Source organism: Phyllobates terribilis, unplaced genomic scaffold (genome assembly GCF_046119375.1).
Source record: "Phyllobates terribilis strain yellow unplaced genomic scaffold, ASM4611937v1 Scaffold_1__5_contigs__length_1240528914, whole genome shotgun sequence".
NCBI lineage: Eukaryota > Metazoa > Chordata > Amphibia > Anura > Dendrobatidae > Phyllobates > Phyllobates terribilis.
Genome location: NW_027362761.1, coordinates 1,157,916,202 through 1,157,940,950, shown reverse-complemented (window position 1 = coordinate 1,157,940,950; position 24,749 = coordinate 1,157,916,202). Strand labels below are relative to the sequence as shown.

At 43.0% G+C, this 24,749-nt stretch overlaps 1 protein-coding gene across 1 annotated transcript in view; it reads left to right on the top strand.

The window, feature by feature from the left end:
• Positions 1 to 206: 206 nt before the first annotated feature.
• Positions 207 to 24,749, top strand: part of LOC141162562 (cilia- and flagella-associated protein 99-like) — a 76,289-nt gene continuing 51,746 nt past the window's right edge. The window contains exons 1-2 of the mRNA XM_073648793.1: positions 207 to 328; positions 14,049 to 14,159. Of these exons, the coding sequence (XP_073504894.1) occupies positions 317 to 328; positions 14,049 to 14,159 (123 nt within the window). The 5' untranslated portion in view covers positions 207 to 316. The remainder of the gene's footprint in view (positions 329 to 14,048; positions 14,160 to 24,749) is intronic.

Here is a 24,749-nt window from a genome sequence, read left to right as displayed (position 1 = left end):
ACATCTTCCTATTTTAAAACCAACTTTATTAACACCTAATTCAGGAAAAAAACAAACAGGACAGAACCACGTGTTCCTACTTTCACCAATCACCGTCCTCTATATTTTCCGGTTGCTAGGGCGGCGATCAAACATAAGGATAGTAACCAGGCCGAGTTGCACTCTGGGAATAGTAGTTTTTCTCTTAGCAGAGAACCATTTTAGAACTGCTGCGCTGTTAACATTAGGACTACAATACCCAGCAGTCATCGCGCTGCATTAGAAACCGCTGTTGAAACTACTATTGGACTGTTCTGAGCTCCTAAAGAAGCAGGGAATGTGTCAGAAGGTAAGTGACTGCTTTACTGAAGACTAGGCTGCATTCTCCACATCATCCACGGGCATCAGATGCAGGGCTCACCACAGTGGGGTCTACTTCTGGGAAAGCTGGGTGACAAACAGTATCACTCTTCCTTATTGCACTTGTCACTCAGCTTTCCTATTATTCCTACATCTGCATAAGAAGCAAATTAAGAATGTGTTGATTTGCATAGAAAAAACCCTCTTAAACTTGATGAGGCTGGTGTATTTCCTTTGGAAAAAATCCAGCTCACAATGGCTGTGTAGTCCTCTTTGGAAAGTTCTGCCCCATTCATATCCATATAGTCATATCCAGTTCTTAGCCTTTATCATACCATGAAGATTATACAGGCCATTCAGAAATGGGATTTTTCAAAGTAAATACACCAGTCTCATCAGGTCTAAGATCTTTTTAATAAATTATGCAGATCACCTTCCAAAAGGATCATTTTTGGCAGGATAATGTCACTTATTTCCATAGCAGAGCAAAAAATAAAAAAATCCAATTTTATGAGCGGGTCTGCTAAAAAAATGGCGGAAAAAGCGCTAAGAAAACAATCAAAACACTGATCCTATTAATTTGTGCGGGAAAAATGACGTTCTGTCCGTATGTCCGGGCTTCCAAAAGGCGCCAAAGCGTTTAAAGAAGTGACGTCCGGCGGCTCCACGCCGATCCTCAGATTCTTCAGGTGTTTTCTGCCGAGAAGTCACTCGATATTTCACAGATGAAGTCAATGGGAAGGATAAGATGGCGCCCGGGCGTCTTATTGAACATTCTGTCAGCGTTTTGGCTTCATTGTCTTCATCGTTTTGTAGAATTTTAAAAAACGTCTGGAAAATATCAGTAAAGAGAAGCTTCAATTTTTTTTTATTTTTTTTTAAATAACGACAGCGAAAATAAAACCCTGAAAAAGTGCTGAGGAAATGACTAAAAAACTCCAAAGAAAGGGGACAATTCCTGGAGCATCTTCTGCTTGAAAAAGGACCTGCGGAAAAAGACGCGGTGTGAATGTACCCTTAGGGTATGTGCACACGGTGCGTTTTTTATGCAGTAAATCCGTGCGGAATTGGCCCCAAAAACGCATTGGAAACCTTATCCCAGCATTTTCTATGAGATTTTGCAAGATCTGTACACATGATCAGGATTTTTCCTAACAGAATTTCATGTTCGGAAGCAGCATGTCCTTTCTTTGGGCGTTTTTGCTTGTCTTTTTCCTATACAATGCATTGGAAAAAACGCATGGCAAATCCGCAGGCAAAAACGCAAAAAACGCATTAAAAAAACGCTGCAGAAATTTCTGCAAAGCAAATCCTGATTGTGTGCACATACCCTAAGGCTATGATCTTTTGATGAGTTTTGTATGTTGCACTATTTGTGCTCCATTTCTGCACCTAGTATTTAGGTTACTTGTGTTTTCTTAGGATGCAGACAGATGGCCGTATAACATGGACGAGGATTACATCGCAATGCTCGGACTGGCCGGCGGCTCTTCTGACCCGAGCGTGACAGCGTCATGTATTTCTATGCAGCTGTCACTCTCCGGTCAGTGATGCAAAAATATACAGCGTCAAAAACGCACCAAAAGCTCAGCGTGGGAACATAGCCTGAGGCTATGTTCACACATTGCATTTTTGCTTTTTTTTTTTGCTGCTTTTTTTTATGCAAATGTTCAGCTGCATTTTACAGTACCAGCAAAAGCTATGAGATTTCAGAAATCTCCAGCACACCACACACATTGTTTTTGTTTTTTTTTTTTCTGACTGACTTGGAAAACTGCTGCGTTTTTGCAAAATGCAGCATGTCACTTCTTTCAGCATTTTTTCACCCATAGGAAGCAATAAATAAGTGCAAAATGCAGAAAAAAACGCAGGTATCAGGTTTTGCTGTGTTTTCGGTGCAGAAAACCTAAGGAAGTTGCATCATCTTTTTTTAGGGGGAACAAGGGACAAAAAAAAAAAAGTGCAGCAAAACCTGCTTTTTGTAAGCAGCTTCTTTCCTGCCAAGAGAGCAGGTTTTGCCTGCAGAAAAAACCTGCAGTAAAAATGCAACGTGTGAACATAGCCTTACTGGTACAAAATGTTGCAGTGCAGAAATAGACAAATTTCCTAAGCAGTAGAGTGGAAAATGTAGGATATGAGGACATGTTCCGTTCCGTCGCGTGAACTGATGCAGTCAGAAGGGGAGGAGCCCACTAATTCTTATGGGGGCCGCCTGGGTTCCATTAAAGGGGTTGTTATCACCTATGCACAGGATAGCATGCTGATCGCTGGGGTCTGACCTCTCGGACCCGCACTGATCGGCAGAAGAGGGATCTTTATGTCCCCGTTAGAATGGAGCATCAATGCCCATGTGCGACCGCCGCTCCATTTATTCCATATGGGGCTGCCAAGCCTTGTGTTCGGCTTTTTCGGCAGCCCCATAGAGCATGAGCGAAGCATCCAACTTGCTGCTCCATTTTGTAATAAAATTTCCCCCATCTAGGATAAATCTTCCCTGTTCTGCTGAATATTGCCGGTCCCAGCAGTCACATCCCCCTAAACAATCAGCAAGTTATCATCTATCCCATGGAAAGGTATTACTTGTTTTTGATGGGTCGTTCCCTTTAAATGTCAGGTTTTTTTTGGAACAGAAGAAAAAAAATTCTGCATGTTGTGCTTTTATTCCTTTCTAAAAAAACGGACACTAAGGCTATGTTCACACTTGGCGTTTTTTCAGCGTTTTTTTTCTGCAGCAAAACTTGATCTCTTGGCAGGAAAGAAGCTGCGTCAAAATCACAGGTTTTGGTGCGTTTTTCTGGATCCCTTCCACCACAGAAGCATGAACACAGGTCACCAATGCAAGACATATGTGAAACCATATTAACCAGAATTACAAATGTAACAGTGGGGGGAGGTGTATTGGTCAGTATGGCCACAAGCCCACTATCAGTATTTGGTCAGTATTCGTTCAGTATTTTTTCTCAGGAGTGGGTGATAAATGTAGAATTGGTGACTTGTTTCTATTATACCTTTTCTCTGATTGTTCCTCACCTGGTTTTGGCTCCCACTCCTGAGAAAAAATATTGACCAAATACTGATAGTGGGACCATGGCCAACTAGTTTACCTAAGACACTGGCAGTGCATTGAGTTTGTAGGACACCATTTACTTTCACACTATGGTCTGCCATTGGGTTGCTCAGGCATTGTTCAATTTCACACCTCCCTGGGCCACAGGTATTGTTCAATCTCACACCTTGCTCAGCCATTGTTTACACTATACACATCTCTAATTTAATTACACTGTACTAATCCAAACTGCCATCTCACGTGACAAAGACAAGATGGTAAAATGACAAAAATAAATGAGTTTCACATACTGCTCTCCTTTTTTTTTTTTTTTTTTTTTTTTTTTTTTTACTAAAAAGGCACCAAAACCTGATAGCTATGTTCACTCTAGGCATTTTTTTCACCACTTATTACTTTCAATGGGTAAAAAGCTCTGAAAAAAATGCAGAAAAAAACGCTTAAAGACGTGACATGTTCTATTCTGCAAAATAACATGCAAAGCACAAAATACTGATCAAACAAAAACCAATGTCTGTGCAGGAGATTTCTGAAATCTCATCGACTTTGCTGGTACTGTAAAACGCAGCAGAAAATTTGCATTAATAAAAACAACAAAAAAAATGTTGAAAAAACACCTAGTGTGAACATAACCTTACTGGTCTGTTTCATTTGTACAGTAGTCATTTGCATCATTGCCAGTTGTCTACAAATTCCTGCACAGTCTGGAAAACTTCCCGATCACTGAGGGTCCGACCGCTCGGACCTCCACAGGTCCCGGGAACAAGGGCTCTTCACCCGATTGAAAAGAGCGGTGGTCGATCATGCGCTCTGTTGCTCAATTAATTCTTAATGGGAACGTCAGAGATAGCTGAGCACAGGAAGATTAGAGCGCTGATCGACCCACTCACAAGGGGCTCTCGCCATAGGTGGGAGTCCTAGTGGTCAGAGCCCCAGGGATCTGGACATTATTCACTATACCACGGTTAGGTGACGACTTCCAAACTTGGGAATACACCCTTAAAGAGAACTAGGTCAAAAGTGGGCAGTTTATTCCTGAGCATTTTTTTTTAATCTGCCATACTGTTACAGAGATATGGGCCTTTTTATTTAGTGCTCATTTTTATGGTCTTTTACTAAGGGGGTGTGGCCAACAGGCTAATTATGCAGAGCAAACTGAAGACACGCCCCCGAGGATCCTGTGAGCCGCACCTCCTTGTAAAGGCCATAAAAATTAGCATTAAATAAAAAGGGCCATATCTCTGGAACCGTATGACGGAATAAAAATAATAATAATCAGGGGAGTAGAGGGAATAAAATTAGATCAAAAACTGGTCCCATTTCACCTGGTAACAAGTCCGTTAAGGCTGGGGCGACATTGAGATCGTGGTGCCACGCTGCGATATTACACCTAATGATTCCCTACGGTGTTACATTGTGACCAGTGACGTACCACAACATAAAGTCCAAAATGTTTCCAAAAGTGTTTGATCTTCAGTTTCTGGTCGCATGCGACTCACCATATACTAAACCCTTTACCGACATATGACGTACAGTTACGGTTATGTCATATGCCGCCTACCTTACTTTGACGCGGGCTCGCAAGCTGAGCCTGCATCTTTCCCGGCAAATGATGTCTGAATTATTCAGCCATCATCTGCCGCTAACAGCCGCGGATAGTTAATAAAAATATGCAAAAAATAAATAAATAAATAAAAAATATATATATATAAGTTCAAATCCCTCTCACCCTATTAAAAAAAAACACATATTTGGTATCGATGCCTTTCGTAAAAGCCCGATCTATTGAAATATAAAATAAATTAACCCAACCCATTTACTGAACATACATTTCAGATTTTAAAAACATTTTTCAAGCTGGTGTTATAAAGTATTCTAATTTACTGAGATAATGACTTTTGTGTTTTCATTGGCTGTAAGCCATAATCATCAACATTAACAGAAATAAACACTTGGAATAGATCCCTCTGTGTGTAATGACTCTATATAATAGATCCCTCTGTGTGTAATGACTCTATATAATAGATCACTCTGTGTGTAATGACTCTATATAATAGATCCCTCTGTGTGTAATGACTCTATATAATAGATCCCTCTGTCTGTAATGACTCTATATAATAGATCACTCTGTATGTAATGACTCTATATAATAGATCCCTCTGTGTGTAATGACTCTATATAATAGATCCCTCTGTGTGTAATGACTCTATATAATAGATCCCTCTGTGTGTAATGACTCTATATAATAGATCCCTCTGTGTGTAATGACTCTATATAATAGATCCCTCTGTGTGTAATGACTCTATATAATAGATCCCTCTGTGTGTAATGACTCTATATAATATAGGAGGTTCACTTTTTGTATTGAAGAACTGAAATAAATTTACTTTTTGATGATATTCTAATTTAGTGAGATGCACCTGTATATGGTGAAAGACAAATAATAATTCTGTAAAGGGAAAAAATCATTTGCTTTGTGTCATGTCATTTTCCAAGATCCGTAGTAACTTTTGTACTTTTTGGTTGATTGAGGTGTGAGAGAGGTTTTTTTTTTTTTTTTTTTTTTTTGCGCCCATTGGCACCATTTTGGGCTAGATACGCTTTTTTTGATTTTTTTATCACTTTTTATTTTATCTTTTCTAAGAATTGCAGCAAACAAAAAGGAACAATTCTGTAGTTGTGAGATTTTTTTTTGGTGATAGTACAAGCTGAAATAATTTTTGATTTTAATAAATGGACACAAACTTACGGATATGTTTATTATTTTTATTTGACTTATGACCTGGGAAAACTTTTTCTGTTGTTTAAACATTTATGCCATTATATGTATAATGTAATATATATACAGTACAGACCAAAAGTTTGGACACACCTTCTCATGTAAAGATTTTTCTGTATTTTCATGACTATGAAAATTGTACATTCACACTGAAGGCATCAAAACTATGAATTAACACATGTGGAATTATATACTTAACAAAAAAGTGTGAAACAACTGAAAATATGTCTTATATTCTAGGTTCTTCAAAGTAGCCACCTTTTGCTTTGATGACTGGTTTGCACACTCTTGGCATTCTCTTGATGAGCTTCAAGAGGTAGTCACCGGAAATGGTCTTCCAACAATCTTGAAGGAGTTCCCAGAGATGCTTAGCACTTGTTGGCCCTTTTGCCTTCACTCTGCGGTCCAGCTCACCCCAAACTATCTCGATTGGGTTCAGGTCTGGTGACTTTGGAGGCCAGGTCATCTGGCGTAGCACCCCATCACTCTCATTCTTGGTCAAATAGCCCTTACACAGCCTGGAGGTGTGTTTGGGGTCATTGTCCTGTTGAAAAATAAATGATGGTCCAACGCAAACCGGATGGAATAGCATGCCGCTGCAAGATGCTGTGGTAGCCATGCTGGTTCAGTATGCCTTCAATTTTGAATAAATCCCCAACCGTATCACCAGCAAAGCACCCCCACACCATCACACCTCCTCCTCCATGCTTCACGGTGGGAACCAGGCATGTAGAGTCCATCCGTTCACCTTTCCTGTGTCGCACAAAGACACGGTTGTTGGAACCAAAGATCTCAAATTTGGACTCATCAGACCAAAGCACAGATTTCCACTAGTCTAATGTCCATTCCTTGTGTTCTTTAGCCCAAACAAGTCTCTTCTGCTTGTTGCCTGTCCTTAGCAGTGGTTTCCTAGCAGCTATTTTACCATGAAGGCCTGCTGCACAAAGTCTCCTCTTAACAGTTGTTGTAGAGATGTGTCTGCTGCTAGAACTCTGTGTGGCATTGACCTGGTCTCTAATCTGAGCTGCTCTTAACCTGTGATTTCTGAGGCTGGTGACTCGGATAAACTTATCCTCAGAAGCAGAGGTGACTCTTGGTCTTCCTTTCCTGGGGCAGTCCTCATGTGAGCCAGTTTCTTTGTAGCGCTTGATGGTTTTTGCAACTGCACTTGGGGACGCTTTCAAAGTTTGCCCAATTTTTCGAACTGACTGACCTTCATTTCTTAAAGTAATGATGGCCACTCGTTTTTATTTACTTAGCTGGTTTTTCCTTGCCATAATACAAATTCTAACAGTCTATTCAGTAGGACTATCAGCTGTGTATCCACCTGACTTCTGCACCACACAACTGATGGTCCCAACCCCATTTATAGGGCAAGAAATCCCACTTATTACACACACACACACACACACACACACACACACACACACATTATAAACCTTTTCCTGCTCTCCCATTTTAGGTCAATTAGGATTACCATCATTTTAATATTTGCCAAATGCCAGAATAATGAGAGAGAGAATGTTTTAAGGCATTTTTATTACTTACTGAAAAGTCAAGTTTCCATACATTTCATTACTATTTAGTACCGTTGCCCTTAATGACTTGGGTCACACGTTTGGGATATCCTTCCACAAGCTTCTCACAATATTTGGTCGGAATTTGGGCCCATTCCTCCTCACAAAACTGATGTAACTGATCCAGGTTTGTAGCTCGCTTTGCTCGCAGCCTTTTCAGCTTTGCCCAATTTTCAATAGGATTGAGATCAGGGCTCTGTGATGGCCACTTCAAAACATTTGACTTTGTTATCCTTAAGCCACTTTGGTACCATTTTGGCAGTTTGCTTCGGGTCATTGTCCATTTGGAAGACTAATTTCTGCCCAAGCTTTAACTTCCTGGCTGATGTTTTGAGATGTTGCTTCAGTATTGCCACATAATCTTCTTTTCTCATGATGCCATCTATTTTGTGAAGTACACCAGTCCCTCCTGCAGCAAAACAACCCCACAACATGATGCTGCCACCCCCATGTTTCACAGTTGGGATGGTGTTCTTAGGCTTCCAAGCTTCTCCCTTTCTCCTCCAAACGTAACGATGGTCTTTATGCCCAAAAAGTTCAATTTTTGTTTCATCAGACCACAGTAGATGTCTCCAAAAATTAAGGTCTGTGTTCCTGTGTGCATTTGCAAACATTAATCTGTCTTTTTTATGTTTCTTTTGGAGTAATGGCTTCTTCCTGGCAGAGTGGCCTTTCAGCCCATGTTGATACAGTACTCGTTTCATTGTGGATATTGACACAATCTTACCAGTTTCTGCCATCATCTTCACAAGGTCTTTTGCTTTTGTCCTTGGGTTGATATGCACATGTCGGACCAAAGCACGTTCATCTATTGGGACACAGAACCCGTCTCCTTCTTGAGCGGTATGATGGCTGGACATTCCCATCTTGTTTGTACTTGCGTATAATTGTTTGTACAGATGAACGAGGCTCCTTCAGGTATCTGGAAATTGTACCCAAGGATGAGCCAGACTTGTGCAAGTCCACAATTCTCTTCCTGATTTCTTTAGACTTTCCCATGATGCTACAAAAGAAGCAGTGTGTTTCAGGTGTGCATTAAAATACATCCACAGGTGTGTCTCTAACTCAGATGTTGCCAAAAAACCTATCAGAAGCTTCCAAACACATGACATCATTATATGGGCAGTCCAGAATTGTTTAAAGGCATAGTAATCTTAGTGTATGGAAACTTTTGACTTTGCAGTAAGTTATAAAAATGCCTTAAAACATTCTCTCTCTCTCTCTCACTATTCTGGCATTTGGCAAATATTGAAAATTCTGGTAATCCTAAATGATCTAAAACAGGAAAGGTTTATTCTTATTCCATGTTAGATATTGAGATAAACCTGCAGATGTGTCTTTTTATATAGTGTGTGTGGAGACTTCTGCTTTCAGCTGTACCTGTTAAATATAGTGGTGCGAATTTTAAAGTCTGCAGCTTGTCAGCACTTTTTGTGGATTTAGCGCGGATTTCACCCTTTCATATGAAAAGGAATCTCTATATTTTACATATTTGGATGTGTATTTTTTAGCAGTGCATCTGCAGCCTATGGCCGTGTGCACACGTTGAGTATTTGCAGCAGATTTTTCTGCACCAAAAACCAGAGTGTAACAAAAATAACCTGAGTAAAATAAGTGCCTTTTATACTTGTTATGTGCATGTCTTATATATTTTTCCCCATTTATTTGAATAGGTGAAAAACGCTGAAAGAATTGACGTGCTGCAGATTTGATGGTTTAAATCCGCAAGAAAAAAAATAAGCAGCGGGTGCATGAGATTTCACAAAGGCATTTTTTACCTTTGAAAAATACACTGGAAAAAAAGCAGCGCGTGAACAAATCCTATATGCAGTAATATTCACGCGGGTTTTCTTGTGGACTTGTTGCAGATTTCACTCTTTCCATTGTAAGGAGACTTATAGGCCTTGCAATGCTCCTTTTGGAAATTAAATATGCAAATTACAACTTCTAGTAGGTGGCACTAGAGTTCCTTTCTGAAGAGGCAATTTGCATATTTAATTTCCCAGAGGAGCATTTCATGGCCTATAAGTCTCCTTACACCAGTATGTCACTCTCCATAAGGAGAGATGTTACCCATCAGACTCCATTGTAATTGGTGAAATCCACTTGAATCTACACAAAAATATGACCTGCTGCAGATTTCAATATCCAAACCGCAGGTCAATTTCCTTTCAGAAATTCCCAGCAATGTGTAGATGAGGTTTGTTGTGATTTCTTCTACGTACAGTATATTACGCTCCCATTATTCTTTATATTCACAGACACTTCCCTGTACGTTTGCAGGGTCTGGATAGTCACTACCTGAACATATGACAGCCTGAGCTATTTCACAAGGCGGAGGAAATGATGAAATGTCTTCATGGGTTCAACACGGTCACTTCATTGCAATTTGCTATGTGGTCACACGGGTCCATCTGCGCCGCCAATTATTGCAGGTGTGGCGCCATTACTCACTTGCCGCTAAGTGTTTCATTCATGATCACGCCGTTCTGCAGCCTTATTAGCTGCCGTCCAGTATTCACAAGCAAACAGACACTTGGAAAATGCTCAAACTTCAGACTGGATCAGCAGCCGTGGCAGTCCTCATAGGTTAGGACTGTCATATTTACTGTGGACAGGAAGAGATGGAGTCTAATTAGACCATTGAAGACATCACGCTCAGTAGTGCGGAAAAACTCACTTATGTCAAACAGCCATAGAAGACACAAATCCTGCATAGGTTTTATACATGTCACTTATTAAAGGCATGTGCCCACGGCGGCGTCTAGATGCCGGCGTACCCACAGAACTTTTGCAGTGGAAGACGTTATAGGAAAACTGTGAAGACCCGGGGTCTTCCGTGTGTGTAATACTACTCAGACAACACAGGGCGAGGGTAAAACTGTGCGGCAATACTTTATTGCACCACAAAACTGACAAAAAACACATAGAACAGTCCCAGCTAATACCCAAGATGGTACAACATTACACAGGCTCACCATTCCGCTGGCCCGCCTGGGATACAACAGCTGCGACTTTGGGACTTCCAGGGCCAACTACCTCAACCAGTGGCCCCCCGATTCTGGCAGGCCCCCACCGAGAGAAGATAGCGGCAAGCTTAGGAAGCTAGCAGTCCAGCGAGGTACAAGGCATGGAGACCCGGGAGTCCCACCCTGGCCTGTCCGAGAGTTTCCATGGAGCCAAATGACCAGCTGGTCCCAATCTGGCTTCTCCGAATGTCTCCATGAGTTCCAGGCGACCGGAGGGTCCCACCTGGCAACCCCAAAGAACATATCCATGGGGCCAGGTGACTTCATCGTCCCAACCTGGTCTCCCCAAATGTATCCATGGGATCTCTGATGGTCAATGGAGCAGATCCGGATCTTTCCAGTCTAGGCTATATACCCTTAGGCCAAAATCATGTAGAATCCAAATCTGTGTCTCTTTGGATGGAGCCGCCATGCTATCCATCTACTGTCCTGAAGGATGTCTCTCATTCTCCTTGTAAAGTCTTTCTGATTCTCCTTGATTCTGCTTGCAGCTCTACAGACATCCTTGTTTACATTTACATCTGTGTAAGGTCATCAGTTACAGGTTGGGGGGAAAGGTAAAGTGCTCAGGTCTCATTGTTCGAGCATTTAATGAATTTACATAGTTTGTCCTCCTGTTTTGTGAGTCAACAAGCCACAGGGTCCACACAATGGTTAATCAACATATTTAGCAAACATTCATGGTTCACCGAACCAAGAGGAGACAACAGTCAGGGTTATACAAATAGTATGACCTTTTTGATGAACCACAGAAATACTCATACATTTACAAGTCAACATAAACACAATGGTGTATTTCTCTTGGCTTAACAATTCTAGACGTCTGGCTGATTAAGATTATAAGCTATGTCGTAACAAAAACGCTGGCTGTGTTTTTATTGAAGAAAGTCTTTGGCATTTTTCTTGTCTTGACTTTTCTTGTTTTCTTTATTTTGTATATAATCTTCTGGAAGCCGCCTGAAGAATCGCCGGGTCACTTTTAGCTGCTTTACGGCTTTCGAAGCTCAAAAAGACGGAACACGAGCGAGGAAGTCTTTTGACATTGCTGTGCCGTATGTTCGTTCTTTTTGCTGTTTTCTTTTAGCGCTTTTTGAGGCGAGATCAGAGCGGAATCTGCTTGAAAAAAGTCGTCATGTTCACATACCTGAAGAGTAAAAATAAAAAGGCCTATTAATGTGTGGCCCATGTTTTTCGGGTCCGATGCCCTAATGAAATATTGGCTAGGGATATTAGTGAGACAAAAGAAAACTGTGGCATGTTCCATCAGACTGAGGATTTCATGCTTCTGGGTAATGGGCTTGTTCACACAATGTGTTTTTTATATATTTTTCGTCCATTTTTTTGGACAGAAAAAAATGCAGCGTTTTACAATAGGGGTATTTGGAGAATAAAAATCAGCTGGCAATACTGGAATGTTGGAAGGAAAAATATGTGCATTTTTGATGTGTTTTTTCTCTTGAATGGGTGAAAAGCGCTGCAGAAAACAGTGAAAAATAGAGGTTCATAAAAGGCCTTGATGCTTCAAATCTACAAGGAAAGAAATAGGCTATGTATGAGATTTCAGAAATCTCATTCACTGTGCTGGTACTATACTTTTTGTTTTTTTTCCTGCAAATAAAAAAATGCAATGTGTGAACAAGCCCTAACAGAAAAATGAATGAAATTTCTGAAATCTCATGCAAACTTGTTTTTCCAAACAATTTTATATACCGTATGTAACATAAACAGAGCAGGCAGTCACCCTCCCAAATTGAACACAGGACATGACGGATTTACATGAAATCCACCTGAAAAAGCTCTTAATAAAATGCAATAAAAAATGAACATATAAATAAGAATGTAAAAACGACTTGCTGTGCACATAGTCAGTCTTTTTGGAGCTTCTTTCTGGCTTCAAAATCCATGAAGCTGTTAAAAGAAGTGACTGGTCCATTCTTCTGGGGGCTTCTACTTGGAAGCCGCTCACTAGTTTATACAGTTAAAGAAAAAAAAAAAGAAAAAATTACCAAAAGGAAATGTTTGTACTGATACATACCTCAGCTCCGCTATTTCTCTACACAGTAACTGCGGAGATCAGTGAGGAGGGTGTGTTCTTTTCTCCCTTGTTTATTGTTGCCTGCTTGATTCGTCAGCCTCATGCAGGGGAAGAAGTACACGCCCCCAGAGGCAAAAACGAGCAAAAGGAAGTGAAATGTTTGTACTGATACATAACTCAGCTCAGCTATTACTCTACACAGTAGCTGCGGAGATCAGTGAGGAGGGTGTGTTCTTTTCTCCCTTGTTTATTGTTGCCTGCTTGATTCGTCAGCCTCATGCAGGGGAAGAAGTACACACCCCCAGAGGCAAAAACGAGCAAAAGGAAGTGAAGTGTTTGTACTGATACATAACTCAGTCACACTATTTCTCTACATAGTTGCTGCGGAAATCAGTGAAGAGGAGGGTGTGTTCTTTTCTCCCTTGTGTATTGTTGCCTGCTTATGATTGGTCGACTTCATACAGGGGAAGAAGTACACGCCCCCAGAGACATCTATGGTAACGCTTAGTTGAACTACATGAATTACAACCTAAACTTTACACACTAATATCTCCGTAACGGAGAGGAGAAATTAAACAATAAAAACTACATTTTACTCAGCTCTGCAGCCGCTATTCTATGATGTGGCCCTCTTAACTGGTGAAATGTCCCCTTTAAGTGCATTTGAATCTTTTTTTTTTCTCCGTTCATGTTTTTTTGCAGCCTTTTGATTGGATAGTGCTTAGTTTGGAGCGTTTTCTATCAGGACCCACTGACATGCATTTTCTTTTTTTTTTACTGCCAGGTGTTTTTCAAAATCTGAAAGCGCTAAAAAAAACACGCAATGTCATCAGAAAAAGTTTTTTTGTGTGTTTTTTTTTTTTTTTTTTTGCTGGACCTGCTCTAATAAACTCCTCAAAATGCTCAGTGAGCACAAACTTTTTAAGAGCTAAACCCCAGGTGTTCGCCTCGTTGTGATGGTTGCAGCTACTTTTCTTAGTACCTACATAATATAATATCCGGGGGGGATGCGTTTAGCAGGGACTGTATTGTGTCACTGACAAGGTAAATGCATCCGTACTTTCTGTGATAATAGTGATTATAATGACTGCAATTATGTTATTACAATAAAAAGTGTGAAGACGTTATAGTAAAGTGTCACGTATCACGTAGAAAAAGATCCGAGTAATCACGTGTTTTAGTGTCCTGACGTCATAGCTTTCTTGCCGGACTTGTATGGTTACAGATGACTCATTATGGAAGATGCCTCAGCCTGATAATCCAGCTCCATAGCAAGTATAATCCGGAGGATCGGAGCCTGGAGCACTTCCTAGAAGAATCTATGGAGGACTTTCAGGTAAGAGAATGTGCTCAGTTATGCCTAATACTCATACATGCCAGAAATAGGGGAGACCTCACAGCTCACCTCCTCCCCCTCCTGCACAATGACTGATAACACCTCTATATACAGTAGATAGCACAGGATCCACCATTCACAATAGGTGATGTCACAGCTCACCTCCTCCTCCTCCTGTACAATGACTGATAACACCTCTATATACAGTAGATAACACAGGATCCACCATTCACAATAGGGGATGTCACAGCTCACCTCCTCCTCCTGTACAATGACTGATAACACCTCTATATACAGTAGATAACACAGGATCCACCATTCACACTATGTGATGTCACAGCTCACCTCCTCCCCCTCTGATCGCAGTGACCTTTGACCAGATGAGAGAATGCTTATTACATGGTCAGACAGAGCTAAGCTAATGTCCATGTAGCTTTCCTGAATGAACAGGAAGTGTGAATTGTAAATGAGGCCTAGTGGCCACTGTGAAAATTGCTTTCAATTTGAAATATGTGAAAAATAACAAAAAAAAAACTGCAAAAAAATTGACCATCATTTTTGAAATAATACATTAAAAATAAAAACCTGATTTGGACAATCAGAAGAAGAACTAAGATATAAAATGTAAAAACTACCCACAATCATTTAATCTGTGCTAACAGTTTAGTAGAAGCTTCACTACAGCCTCTCCAGGACCTTTCATACACTGATTTCTCAGAGCAGTTCATTAGCTCTTAGGAGGATGGCAATCAGAAGCAACCTGCGTTAAAGGGTTTGTCCATACTGGAGATTATTCGTTATTAGTCCTGGTGGTGGGACCTTCAACTTCAAGTGACAATTCCAAAAGGACACCATGATATTCACCACAAGGTCCCCAATGGATCTACTAAGTGGGGGTGCTGATATCCGGTTAAAGAGGCTGGAGAAATGTATAAAACAGCGCTTGCCTGTAGTCTCTCTGACCTGACTCACTGTTTTATGCCTGCTTTCATCTGTGTAATTCAACCCAAAGACGTTACCAAAAAAGGAGAAGCTTCACTACAGCCCCTCCAGGTCCTTCCACACAGAGATTTCTCAGGTTAGCAGATCATTGACTCTATGGAGTGTGACTATTAGATGCAACCCCCATTAATGTAATGCATGGAAGGGGACCTCCAGTTTTGGGCAGCCTCGTTTTCTGCTGTCCTTTGATACTGGTTCTGCTTCTGTTTTAATTACTGTGAGAAGCTGAAGGTAAAGGGACTGTAGATATTATTAATGACTTATTGATAAGGGAAAATACACATAAATTACCTTTGGTTTCAACAATGCTATGTGGTAATGAAAATTACACACCTAAACATTCCATTAAAAATGAGGCTGACTATCGTTCCTTATCCCTTCACACAAGACGTGTAAAAATGCACAGTCTTGCTGCCCTCATCACCAAGGAGTTAATTTATTTTTGTTGTCATACCGGTCTAATATGTCCAGGATCTACCCCAGTTCCTATACTCTGTAAGTTCCCATCCACTCTTTTTTTTTGTGGTCAGTTTGTCATCATCAGCATTCTACCAGCACTTTAGATCCTGGGACTTCCTTTTTCTCACTTCTGAGCATGCATTGTGCCTGATACCTGCTTTGCCCCCAGGCTATGTGCCCACGATACAGAATTGATGTGGATTTTTCCTGAGAGTTTCTGCCTCTCCCTGGCAGAAAAAACACATGTGGTTTGTACATGCTTTTTTCTGCCAGGGAGAAGCGTTTTTTAAGCATTTCCGCATGCGTTTTTTCAAGCGCTTTACCAAGCAATTTTGAGCATCACTTGGAAAAGTGCTTGACAAGTTGGTCACACAATATGCGGATTATCATTGGGAAACATAGCAGACAACTTAACAAGCGGCGGAAATGCAGCCGCGGAAACGCATTAAATCCGCATCGTGGGCACACAGCCTTAGAGTAAACCCTACGTCTCTCATGACTATCTGCAGTTTGACAGACGGGAGAGCAGGAGCCGAGACACAAAGACTCGCTCCCAGCTTCCTGTCATTTGTCTCAGTGTCTCTGCTAACACTGATGAATTGCAACAGGCAGAGTTACGGCCCCACTATCAGTATTTGGTCAGTATTCGGTCAGTATTTTATCTCAGGAGTGGGAACCAAAACCAGGTGAGGAACAATCAGAGAAAAGGTAAAATAGAAACAAGTCACCAATTCTGCATTCATCACCCACTCCTGGTTTTGGCTCCCACTCCTGAGAAAAAAGACTGTTCAAATACTGATAGTGGGGCCGTGGCCTAACAAGTTAGATAGCACAGTTTACTTAAATTGCATTTTGTTTCTTAGGTTTTATCCAGAATAAATGTTATAATTGAGTATTGGTATTACCAGTTAGTATTTAATGGGCTTTTCCGTGATTTTATATTGATGACTTCTACTTCAGTTAGCTCTTTGTCATGCTAGGTGAGGGAAGGACCAAGTGTATGATGATGGGAAAAGGGGGAGAAGGCCAGCAACTAGGGAAAGGGAGAGTGGAGACCCCTAGGCAGAGCTTACAACACCCTGACTCCCCTATCGTCCCTAAATAGGTTCCGCATCTATCGCCGAGCAGCAAGCCTAATCCCTGACTGCCCCTAGCGATAGGCCCTAGGTAGGGAGGGGGGGTGAGCACCAGTCAGTCCCACTGCAACTAAAGACAAACAAGGGAAACAGACAAGGGGATACTCTTAGCTTGAGAAGACACCAGAGAGAAGACGACAATAATCCACCAAGAAACTTCAAGAAGACACTAGCCGACTGCTAGTACCCCAGGCCTGAGCAGGGGAAATAGTACTATCACCGGTGACTCTCTGGAGGCAATGAGGGTTTTTCTGTATCAAGCAAGGGTGTGTCAATTAGCAGCAGAAGATGGAGATCACTGCTGGGTCCTAGCGAAAGAAGCATACCACTACACTCCAGAGATGAAAGGATGAAGAAGGTGTCTGAAAAGCCAAGCGCAGCGACCTTCTACAGCTGGATCCAGAACGACTGTCAAACCTGATACATCAGTGACACTGTTGGTTGAATGCTTGATTGGCCAAAAGTTATCCCTCCTGACTTCCATGTACACATACAGTACAGACCAAAAGTTTGGACACACCTTCTCATTTAAAGATTTTTCTGTATTTTCATGACTATGAAAATTGTACATTCACACTGAAGGCATCAAAACTATGAATTAACACATGTGGAATTATATACTTAACAAAAAAGTGTGAAACAACTGAAAATATGTCTATTATTCTAGGTTCTTCAAAGTAGCCACCTTTTGCTTTGATGACTGCTTTGCACACTCTTGGCATTCTCTTGATGAGCTTCAAGAGGTAGTCACCGGAAATGGTTTTCACTTCACAGGTGTGCCCTGTCAGGTTTAATAAGTGGAATTTCTTGCCTTATAAATGGGGTTGGGACCATCAGTTGTGTTGTGCAGAAGTCAGGTGGATACACAGCTGATAGTCCTACTGAATAGACTGTTAGTTGCTTTTTTCTTTCCATAATACAAATTCTAAGTAAAGAAAAACGAGTGGCCATCATTACTTTAAGAAATGAAGGTCAGTCAGTACAAAAAATTGGGCAAACTTTGAAAGTGTCCCCAAGTGCAGTTGCAAAAACCATCAAGCGCTACAAAGAAACTGGCTCACATGAGGACCGCCCCAGGAAAGGAAGACCAAGAGTCACCTCTGCTTCTGAGGATAAGTTTATCCGAGTCACCAGCCTCATAAATCGCAGGTTAACAGCAGCTCAGATTAGAGACCAGGTCAATGCCACACAGAGTTCTAGCAGCAGACACATCTCTTCAACAACTGTTAAGAGGAGACTTTGTGCAGCAGGCCTTCATGGTAAAATAGCTGCTAGGAAACCACTGCTAAGGACAGGCAACAAGCAGAAGAGACTTGTTTGGGCTAAAGAACACAAGGAATGGACATTAGACCAGTGGAAATCTGTGCTTTGGTCTGATGAGTCCAAATTTGAGATCTTTGGTTCCAACAACCGTGTATTTGTGTGACGCAGAAAAGGTGAACGGATGGACTCTACATGCCTGGTTCCCACCGTGAAGCATGGAGGAGGAGGTGTGATGGTGTGGGGGTGCTTTGCTGGTGACACTGTTGGGGATTTATTCAAAATTGAAGTCATACTGATCCAGCATGGCTACCACAGCATCTTGCAGTGGCATGCTATTCCATCCGGTTTGCGTTTAGTTGGACCATCATTTATTTTTCTACAGGACAATGGCCCCAAACACACCTCCAGGCTGTGTAAGGGCTATTTGACCAAGAAGGAGAGTGATGGGGTGCTACGCCCGATGACCTGGCCTCCACAGTCACCAGACCTGAACCCAATCGAGATGGTTTGGGGTGAGCTGGACCGCAGAGTGAAGGCAAAAGGGCCAACAAGTGCTAAGCATCTCTGGGAACTCCTTCAAGATTGTTGGAAGACCATTTCCGGTGACTACCTCTTGAAGCTCATCAAGAGAATGCCAAGAGTGTGCAAAGCAGTCATCAAAGCAAACGATGGCTACTTTGAAGAACCTAGAATATAAGACATATTTTCAGTTGTTTCACACTTTTTTGTTAAGTATATAATTCCACATGTGTTAATTCATAGTTTTGATGCCTTCAGTGTGAATGTACAATTTTCATAGTCATGAAAATACAGGAAAATCTTTAAATGAGAAGGTGTGTCCAAACTTTTGGTCTGTACTGTATACTGAGCCGAGCTTCATGTATTCTCTAAAGGAAGGCGGCCATTGCTAGACGCCTCTGATGGTTTATCTGCATTAATAATAAAACAGTCATACAGGTTCACGTCCAGCATGCCCAATCCTTCATTAACCCAAAATGATGAGAAAAGTCTGAAGGCCCCCCACATACATTGGTCTTGCTAAAATCAGCATGCATGGCTGTGATTCAATTAATGTATATGGCCACCGTTAGTATAGGCCATCAACCAAACCATCACTGAACTGCAGAATAAAGGAGTGTCTGCAGACTAGACTTGCAGTTTGTGCGTGCACAGCAATCTAGGTGCGGGCTGGAGGACGTCTCCTGTAGATCAGCAGCTTTTAGTGCTTCTTCCTACTTGTCTGCGGCTTTTAGTGACTCCGGAGTTCTGCTGGCTACCTGTCCCTGGGTCTTCTGGACCTCTTCTCTGTGTACACTTGTTGTTTTCAGGACGTCTTCCTGGCTGTGTACGGCTTCGGTTACTGACTTTCCCGTTACTCCAGAGGGTTACTGCTAAATGCCTGCAGTCTCCTGCACTCCACCTGCTTGCCTACGGTTTCCAAAAGTACTCCGCCTACTTGTGGTTTTCTGAACGCCACCTGCCTGCAGTTTCCTGATCTCCATCTACTTGGCTGCGTTTTCCTGAAGTCGTCCGCCTGCTTGCAGTTTCCTGCATTCCACCTGTTTGCCTGCGGTTTCCTGCACTCCACCTGCTTGCCTGCGGTTTCCTGAGGTCCCTGCTTGCCTGCGGTTTCCTGACGTCCCTGCTTGCCTGTGGTTTCTTGACGTCCTCTGCTTGCTGGCGGTTTCCTGTCGTCCTCTGCATGCCTGCGGTTTATTGACGTCCCTGCTTGCCTGCGATTTTTGACATCCTCTGCTTGCCTGCTGTTTCCTGTCGTTCTTTGCTTGCCTGCGGTTTCCTGTCGTCCTTTGCTTGCCTGCGGTTTCCTGTCGTACTCTGCTTGTCTGCGGTTTCCTGACGTCCTCTGCTTGCCTGCGGTTTCCTGACTTCCTCTGCTTGCCTGCGGTTTCCTGACGTCCTCTGCTTGCCTGTGGTTTCCTGACGTCCTCTGCTTGCCTGCGGTTTCCTGACGTCCTCTGCTTGCCTGCGGTTTCCTGACGTCCTCTGCTTGCCTGCGATTTCCTGACGTCCCTGCTTGCCTGCGGTTTCCTGAGTCGGCATGTAAAGCCAGGCAGTATCATGCCACAAGAGCGTACGCCAACTTTCAACAGAAAAACTTGGCACTCAGGAAAAATGTTATTCAAGGTGTTCAACTAACAGACAAAAGCATAACGTTTCGGCCAAATCGGATGTACCAATTGCCGTGGAAGCTGAAGTACAAGGCAAAATAAAAAGAGCCCTGGTATGGCAGAGCATCACTGTAGGAATGGCTCCAGGAAGATGCTGATTCATTTTCTTTGTGTTTTCCAACACAATTGGTGCATCTGATGAAGGTCAAAGATTGGACCGAAACTTTATGCTTTTGTCTGTGGATTACACTTATGAATAAAACATCTTGAATCACATTTTTCTTGAGTGCAAAGTATTTTTATGGTAAGCCGGCACGCTCCTTTGACATCATGCTCCGTGGCTTTACAGGAAGGCTCAGGCAGCAGGACGCCGCCTGAGTATTCAGGTACTTGGCACCTATAGCTGGTCAAAGGAAAAAGCAATTCATCCTCAGATCATGAGCGGTGTTATACAGATCTTTGGACTTTCTATTGAGCCTATGCAGGATAATACGGGCGCCCCTACACTTTTCTCAGGACCCCCGTCTCCTGACCAATCAAAATAATGCCATTATCACAAAAAAACAAATGTATTAAATACCGATGTGGCATTTCTGCTGCTGCTGCTAGAAATGCAGCATGAGAATGTAGATGCATCCAACGTCCACCAGGCATGCGTCTCTCTGTATATACAAGTATGTGGTATGTAGGGGGTCCAACCTCCATGCACCGCATGATCCCCAACGTCCACCAGGCATGCGTCTCTCTGTATATACAAGTATGTGGTATGTAGGGGGTCCGACCTCAATGCACAGCATGATCCCCCACGTCCACCAGGCATGCGTCTCTCTGTATATACAAGTATGTGGTATGTAGGGGGTCCGACCTCAATGCACAGCATGATCCCCAACGTCCACCAGGCATGCGTCTCTCTGTATATACAAGTATGTGGTATGTAGGGGGTCCGGCCTCCATGCACAGCATGATCCCCAACGTCCACCAGGCATGCGTCTCTCTGTATATACAAGTATGTAGTATGTAGGGGGTCCGACCTCCATGCACAGCATGATCCTGGTTTCCAGCAATCTAACAACTGTCAGAGCAGAAGAAATATTCTAATTGCTCCTGCGAGACGTCTTAATCATTTTACAGAAGGCTTTTGTATATCTGCCAGCGGTGGAGTGACATTCATAATGAGGCATTTAATTGCGCACTTGAAGCCTGCGCGCTCGTCTCACTTCCCGCGAGCTCCAGAGCTGCAGATCTGATATTACAATGTCAGACAGATGTCATTTGGAATCATAAATCTGTCTCCGGCAAATCCAGAAATGTAACTGAAATCCCGATGAACATCTGATTCCTCCGCTGCCTCCGAGAGATTCTGAGCATTTCGGATGTCAAAGTTTTAATCCAGGATTGAAGAAGTGAGTGATGTGCTCGCCGTACGCCGTGGCGTCAGCTCTCATTAGTCAGTGGTCTCCCGTGGAATCTCCCCCCGCCGTGGTCTACTCGTAACGAGCGCCAATCCTCAATCAGCGCTCATTTACACTCCTTATACACAGCCCGATGCACATTGTATTACTTGCTGTTTATCTGATTGCTCCGCTGTATACATGGGCCCGAGAGTGGGAACGGCTGGTGGGAAAGGGTCTTAGTTATCCCCGATCTTTTGGATGGAAAGTAACTTTCATACTTGAGAATAGCACAGGCCTGAATGCTCCAGACCAGCAAACTGCCAGAACTTCTGCTGTTATACCGGTCACACTTACAGCGGTCACACTTATAGCGGTCACACTTATAGCGGTCACACTTATACCGGTCACACTTACAGCGGTCACACTTACAGCGGTCACACTTATAGCGGTCGCACTTATAGCGGTCACACTTATACCGGTCACACTTACAGCGGTCACACTTACAGCGGTCCCACTTACAGCGGTCACACTTATAGCGGTCACACTTACAGCGGTCCCACTTACAGCGGTCACACTTATAGCGGTCACACTTATAGCGGTCACACTTACAGCGGTCACACTTATAGCGGTCACACTTACAGCGGTCACACTTACAGCGGTCACACTTATACCGGTCACACTTATAGCGGTCACACTTACAGCGGTCCCACTTACAGCGGTCCCACTTACAGCGGTCACACTTATAGCGGTCACACTTATAGCGGTCACACTTACAGCGGTCACACTTACAGCGGTCACACTTATAGCGGTCACACTTACAGCGGTCACACTTACAGCGGTCACACTTATACCGGTCACACTTATAGCGGTCACACTTACAGCGGTCACACTTATAGCGGTCACACTTATAGCGGTCACACTTACAGCGGTCACACTTACAGCGGTCACACTTATGCCGGTCACACTTATACCGGTCACACTTATAGCGGTCACACTTATAGCGGTCACACTTATACCGGTCACACTTACAGCGGTCACACTTATAGCGGTCACACTTATAGCGGTCACACTTATACCGGTCACACTTATACCGGTCACACTTACAGCGGTCACACTTATAGCGGTCACACTTATAGCGGTCACACTTATAGCGGTCACACTTATAACGGTCACACTTACAGCGGTCACACTTATAGCGCTCACACTTATAGCGCTCACACTTATACCGGTCACACTTATACCGCTCACACTTATAGCGGTCACACTTATAGCGGTCACACTTATAGCGGTCACACTTATAGCGGTCACACTTACAGCGGTCACACTTACAACGGTCACACTTATAGCGGTCACACTTATAGCGTTCACACTTATAGCGGTCACACTTACAGCGGTCACACTTACAACGGTCACACTTATAGCGGTCACACTTATAGCGGTCACACTTATAGCGGTCACACTTATAGCGCTCACACTTATAGCGCTCACACTTATACCGGTCACACTTATACCGCTCACACTTATAGCGGTCACACTTATAGCGGTCACACTTACAGCGGTCACACTTACAACGGTCACACTTATAGCGGTCACACTTATAGCGGTCACACTTATAGCGGTCACACTTATAGCGGTCACACTTACAGCGGTCACACTTATAGCGGTCACACTTACAGCGGTCACACTTATACCGGTCACACTTATACCGGTCACACTTATACCGGTCACACTTACAGCGGTCACACTTATAGCGGTCACACTTATAGCGGTCACACTTATAGCGGTCACACTTATACTGGTCACACTTACAGCGGTCACACTTATAGCGGTCACACTTATAGCGGTCACACTTATACCGGTCACACATATAGCGGTCACACATATAGCGGTCACACATATAGCGGTCACACATATAGCGGTCACACATATAGCGGTCACACTTATAGCGGTCACACTTATAGCGGTCACACTTATAACGGTCACACTTATAGCGGTCACACTTATAGCGGTCACACTTATAGCGCTCACACTTATAGCGCTCACACTTATACCGGTCACACTTATAGCGGTCACACTTATAGCGGTCACACTTATAGCGGTCACACTTACAGCGGTCACACTTATAGCGGTCACACTTATAGCGGTCACACTTATAACGGTCACACTTATAGCGGTCACACTTAAAGCGCTCACACTTATACCGGTCACACTTATACCGCTCACACTTATAGCGGTCACACTTATAGCGGTCACACTTACAGCGGTCACACTTATAGCGGTCACACTTATAGCGGTCACACTTATAGCGGTCACACATATAACGGTCACACATATAACGGTCACACTTATAGCGCTCACACTTATAGCGCTCACACTTATACCGCTCACACTTATACCGCTCACACTTATACCGCTCACACTTATACCGGTCACACTTATACCGGTCACACTTATAGCGGTCACACTTATAACGGTCACACTTATAGCGGTCACACTTATAGCGGTCACACTTACAGCGGTCACACTTACAACGGTCACACTTATAGCGGTCACACTTATAGCGGTCACACTTATAGCGGTCACAATTACAGCGGTCACACTTACAACGGTCACACTTATAGCGGTCACACTTATAGCGGTCACACTTATAGCGGTCACACTTACAGCGGTCACACTTACAGCGGTCACACTTACAGCGGTCACACTTATAGCGGTCACACTTACAGCGGTCACACTTACAGCGGTCACACTTACAGCGCTCACACTTATAGCGCTCACACTTATAGCGCTCACACTTATACCGGTCACACTTATACCGTTCACACTTATAGCGGTCACACTTATAGCGGTCACACTTACAGCGGTCACACTTACAACGGTCACACTTATAGCGGTCACACTTATAGCGGTCACACTTATAGCGGTCACACTTATACCGGTCACACTTATAGCGGTCACACTTATAGCGGTCACACTTATAGCGGTCACACTTACAGCGGTCACACTTACAGCGGTCACACTTATAGCGGTCACACTTATAGCGGTCACACATATAACGGTCACACATATAACGGTCACACTTATAGCGGTCACACTTATAGCGCTCACACTTATACCGGTCACACTTATACCGCTCACACTTATACCGCTCACACTTATACCGGTCACACTTATAGCGGTCACACTTATAGCGGTCACACTTATAGC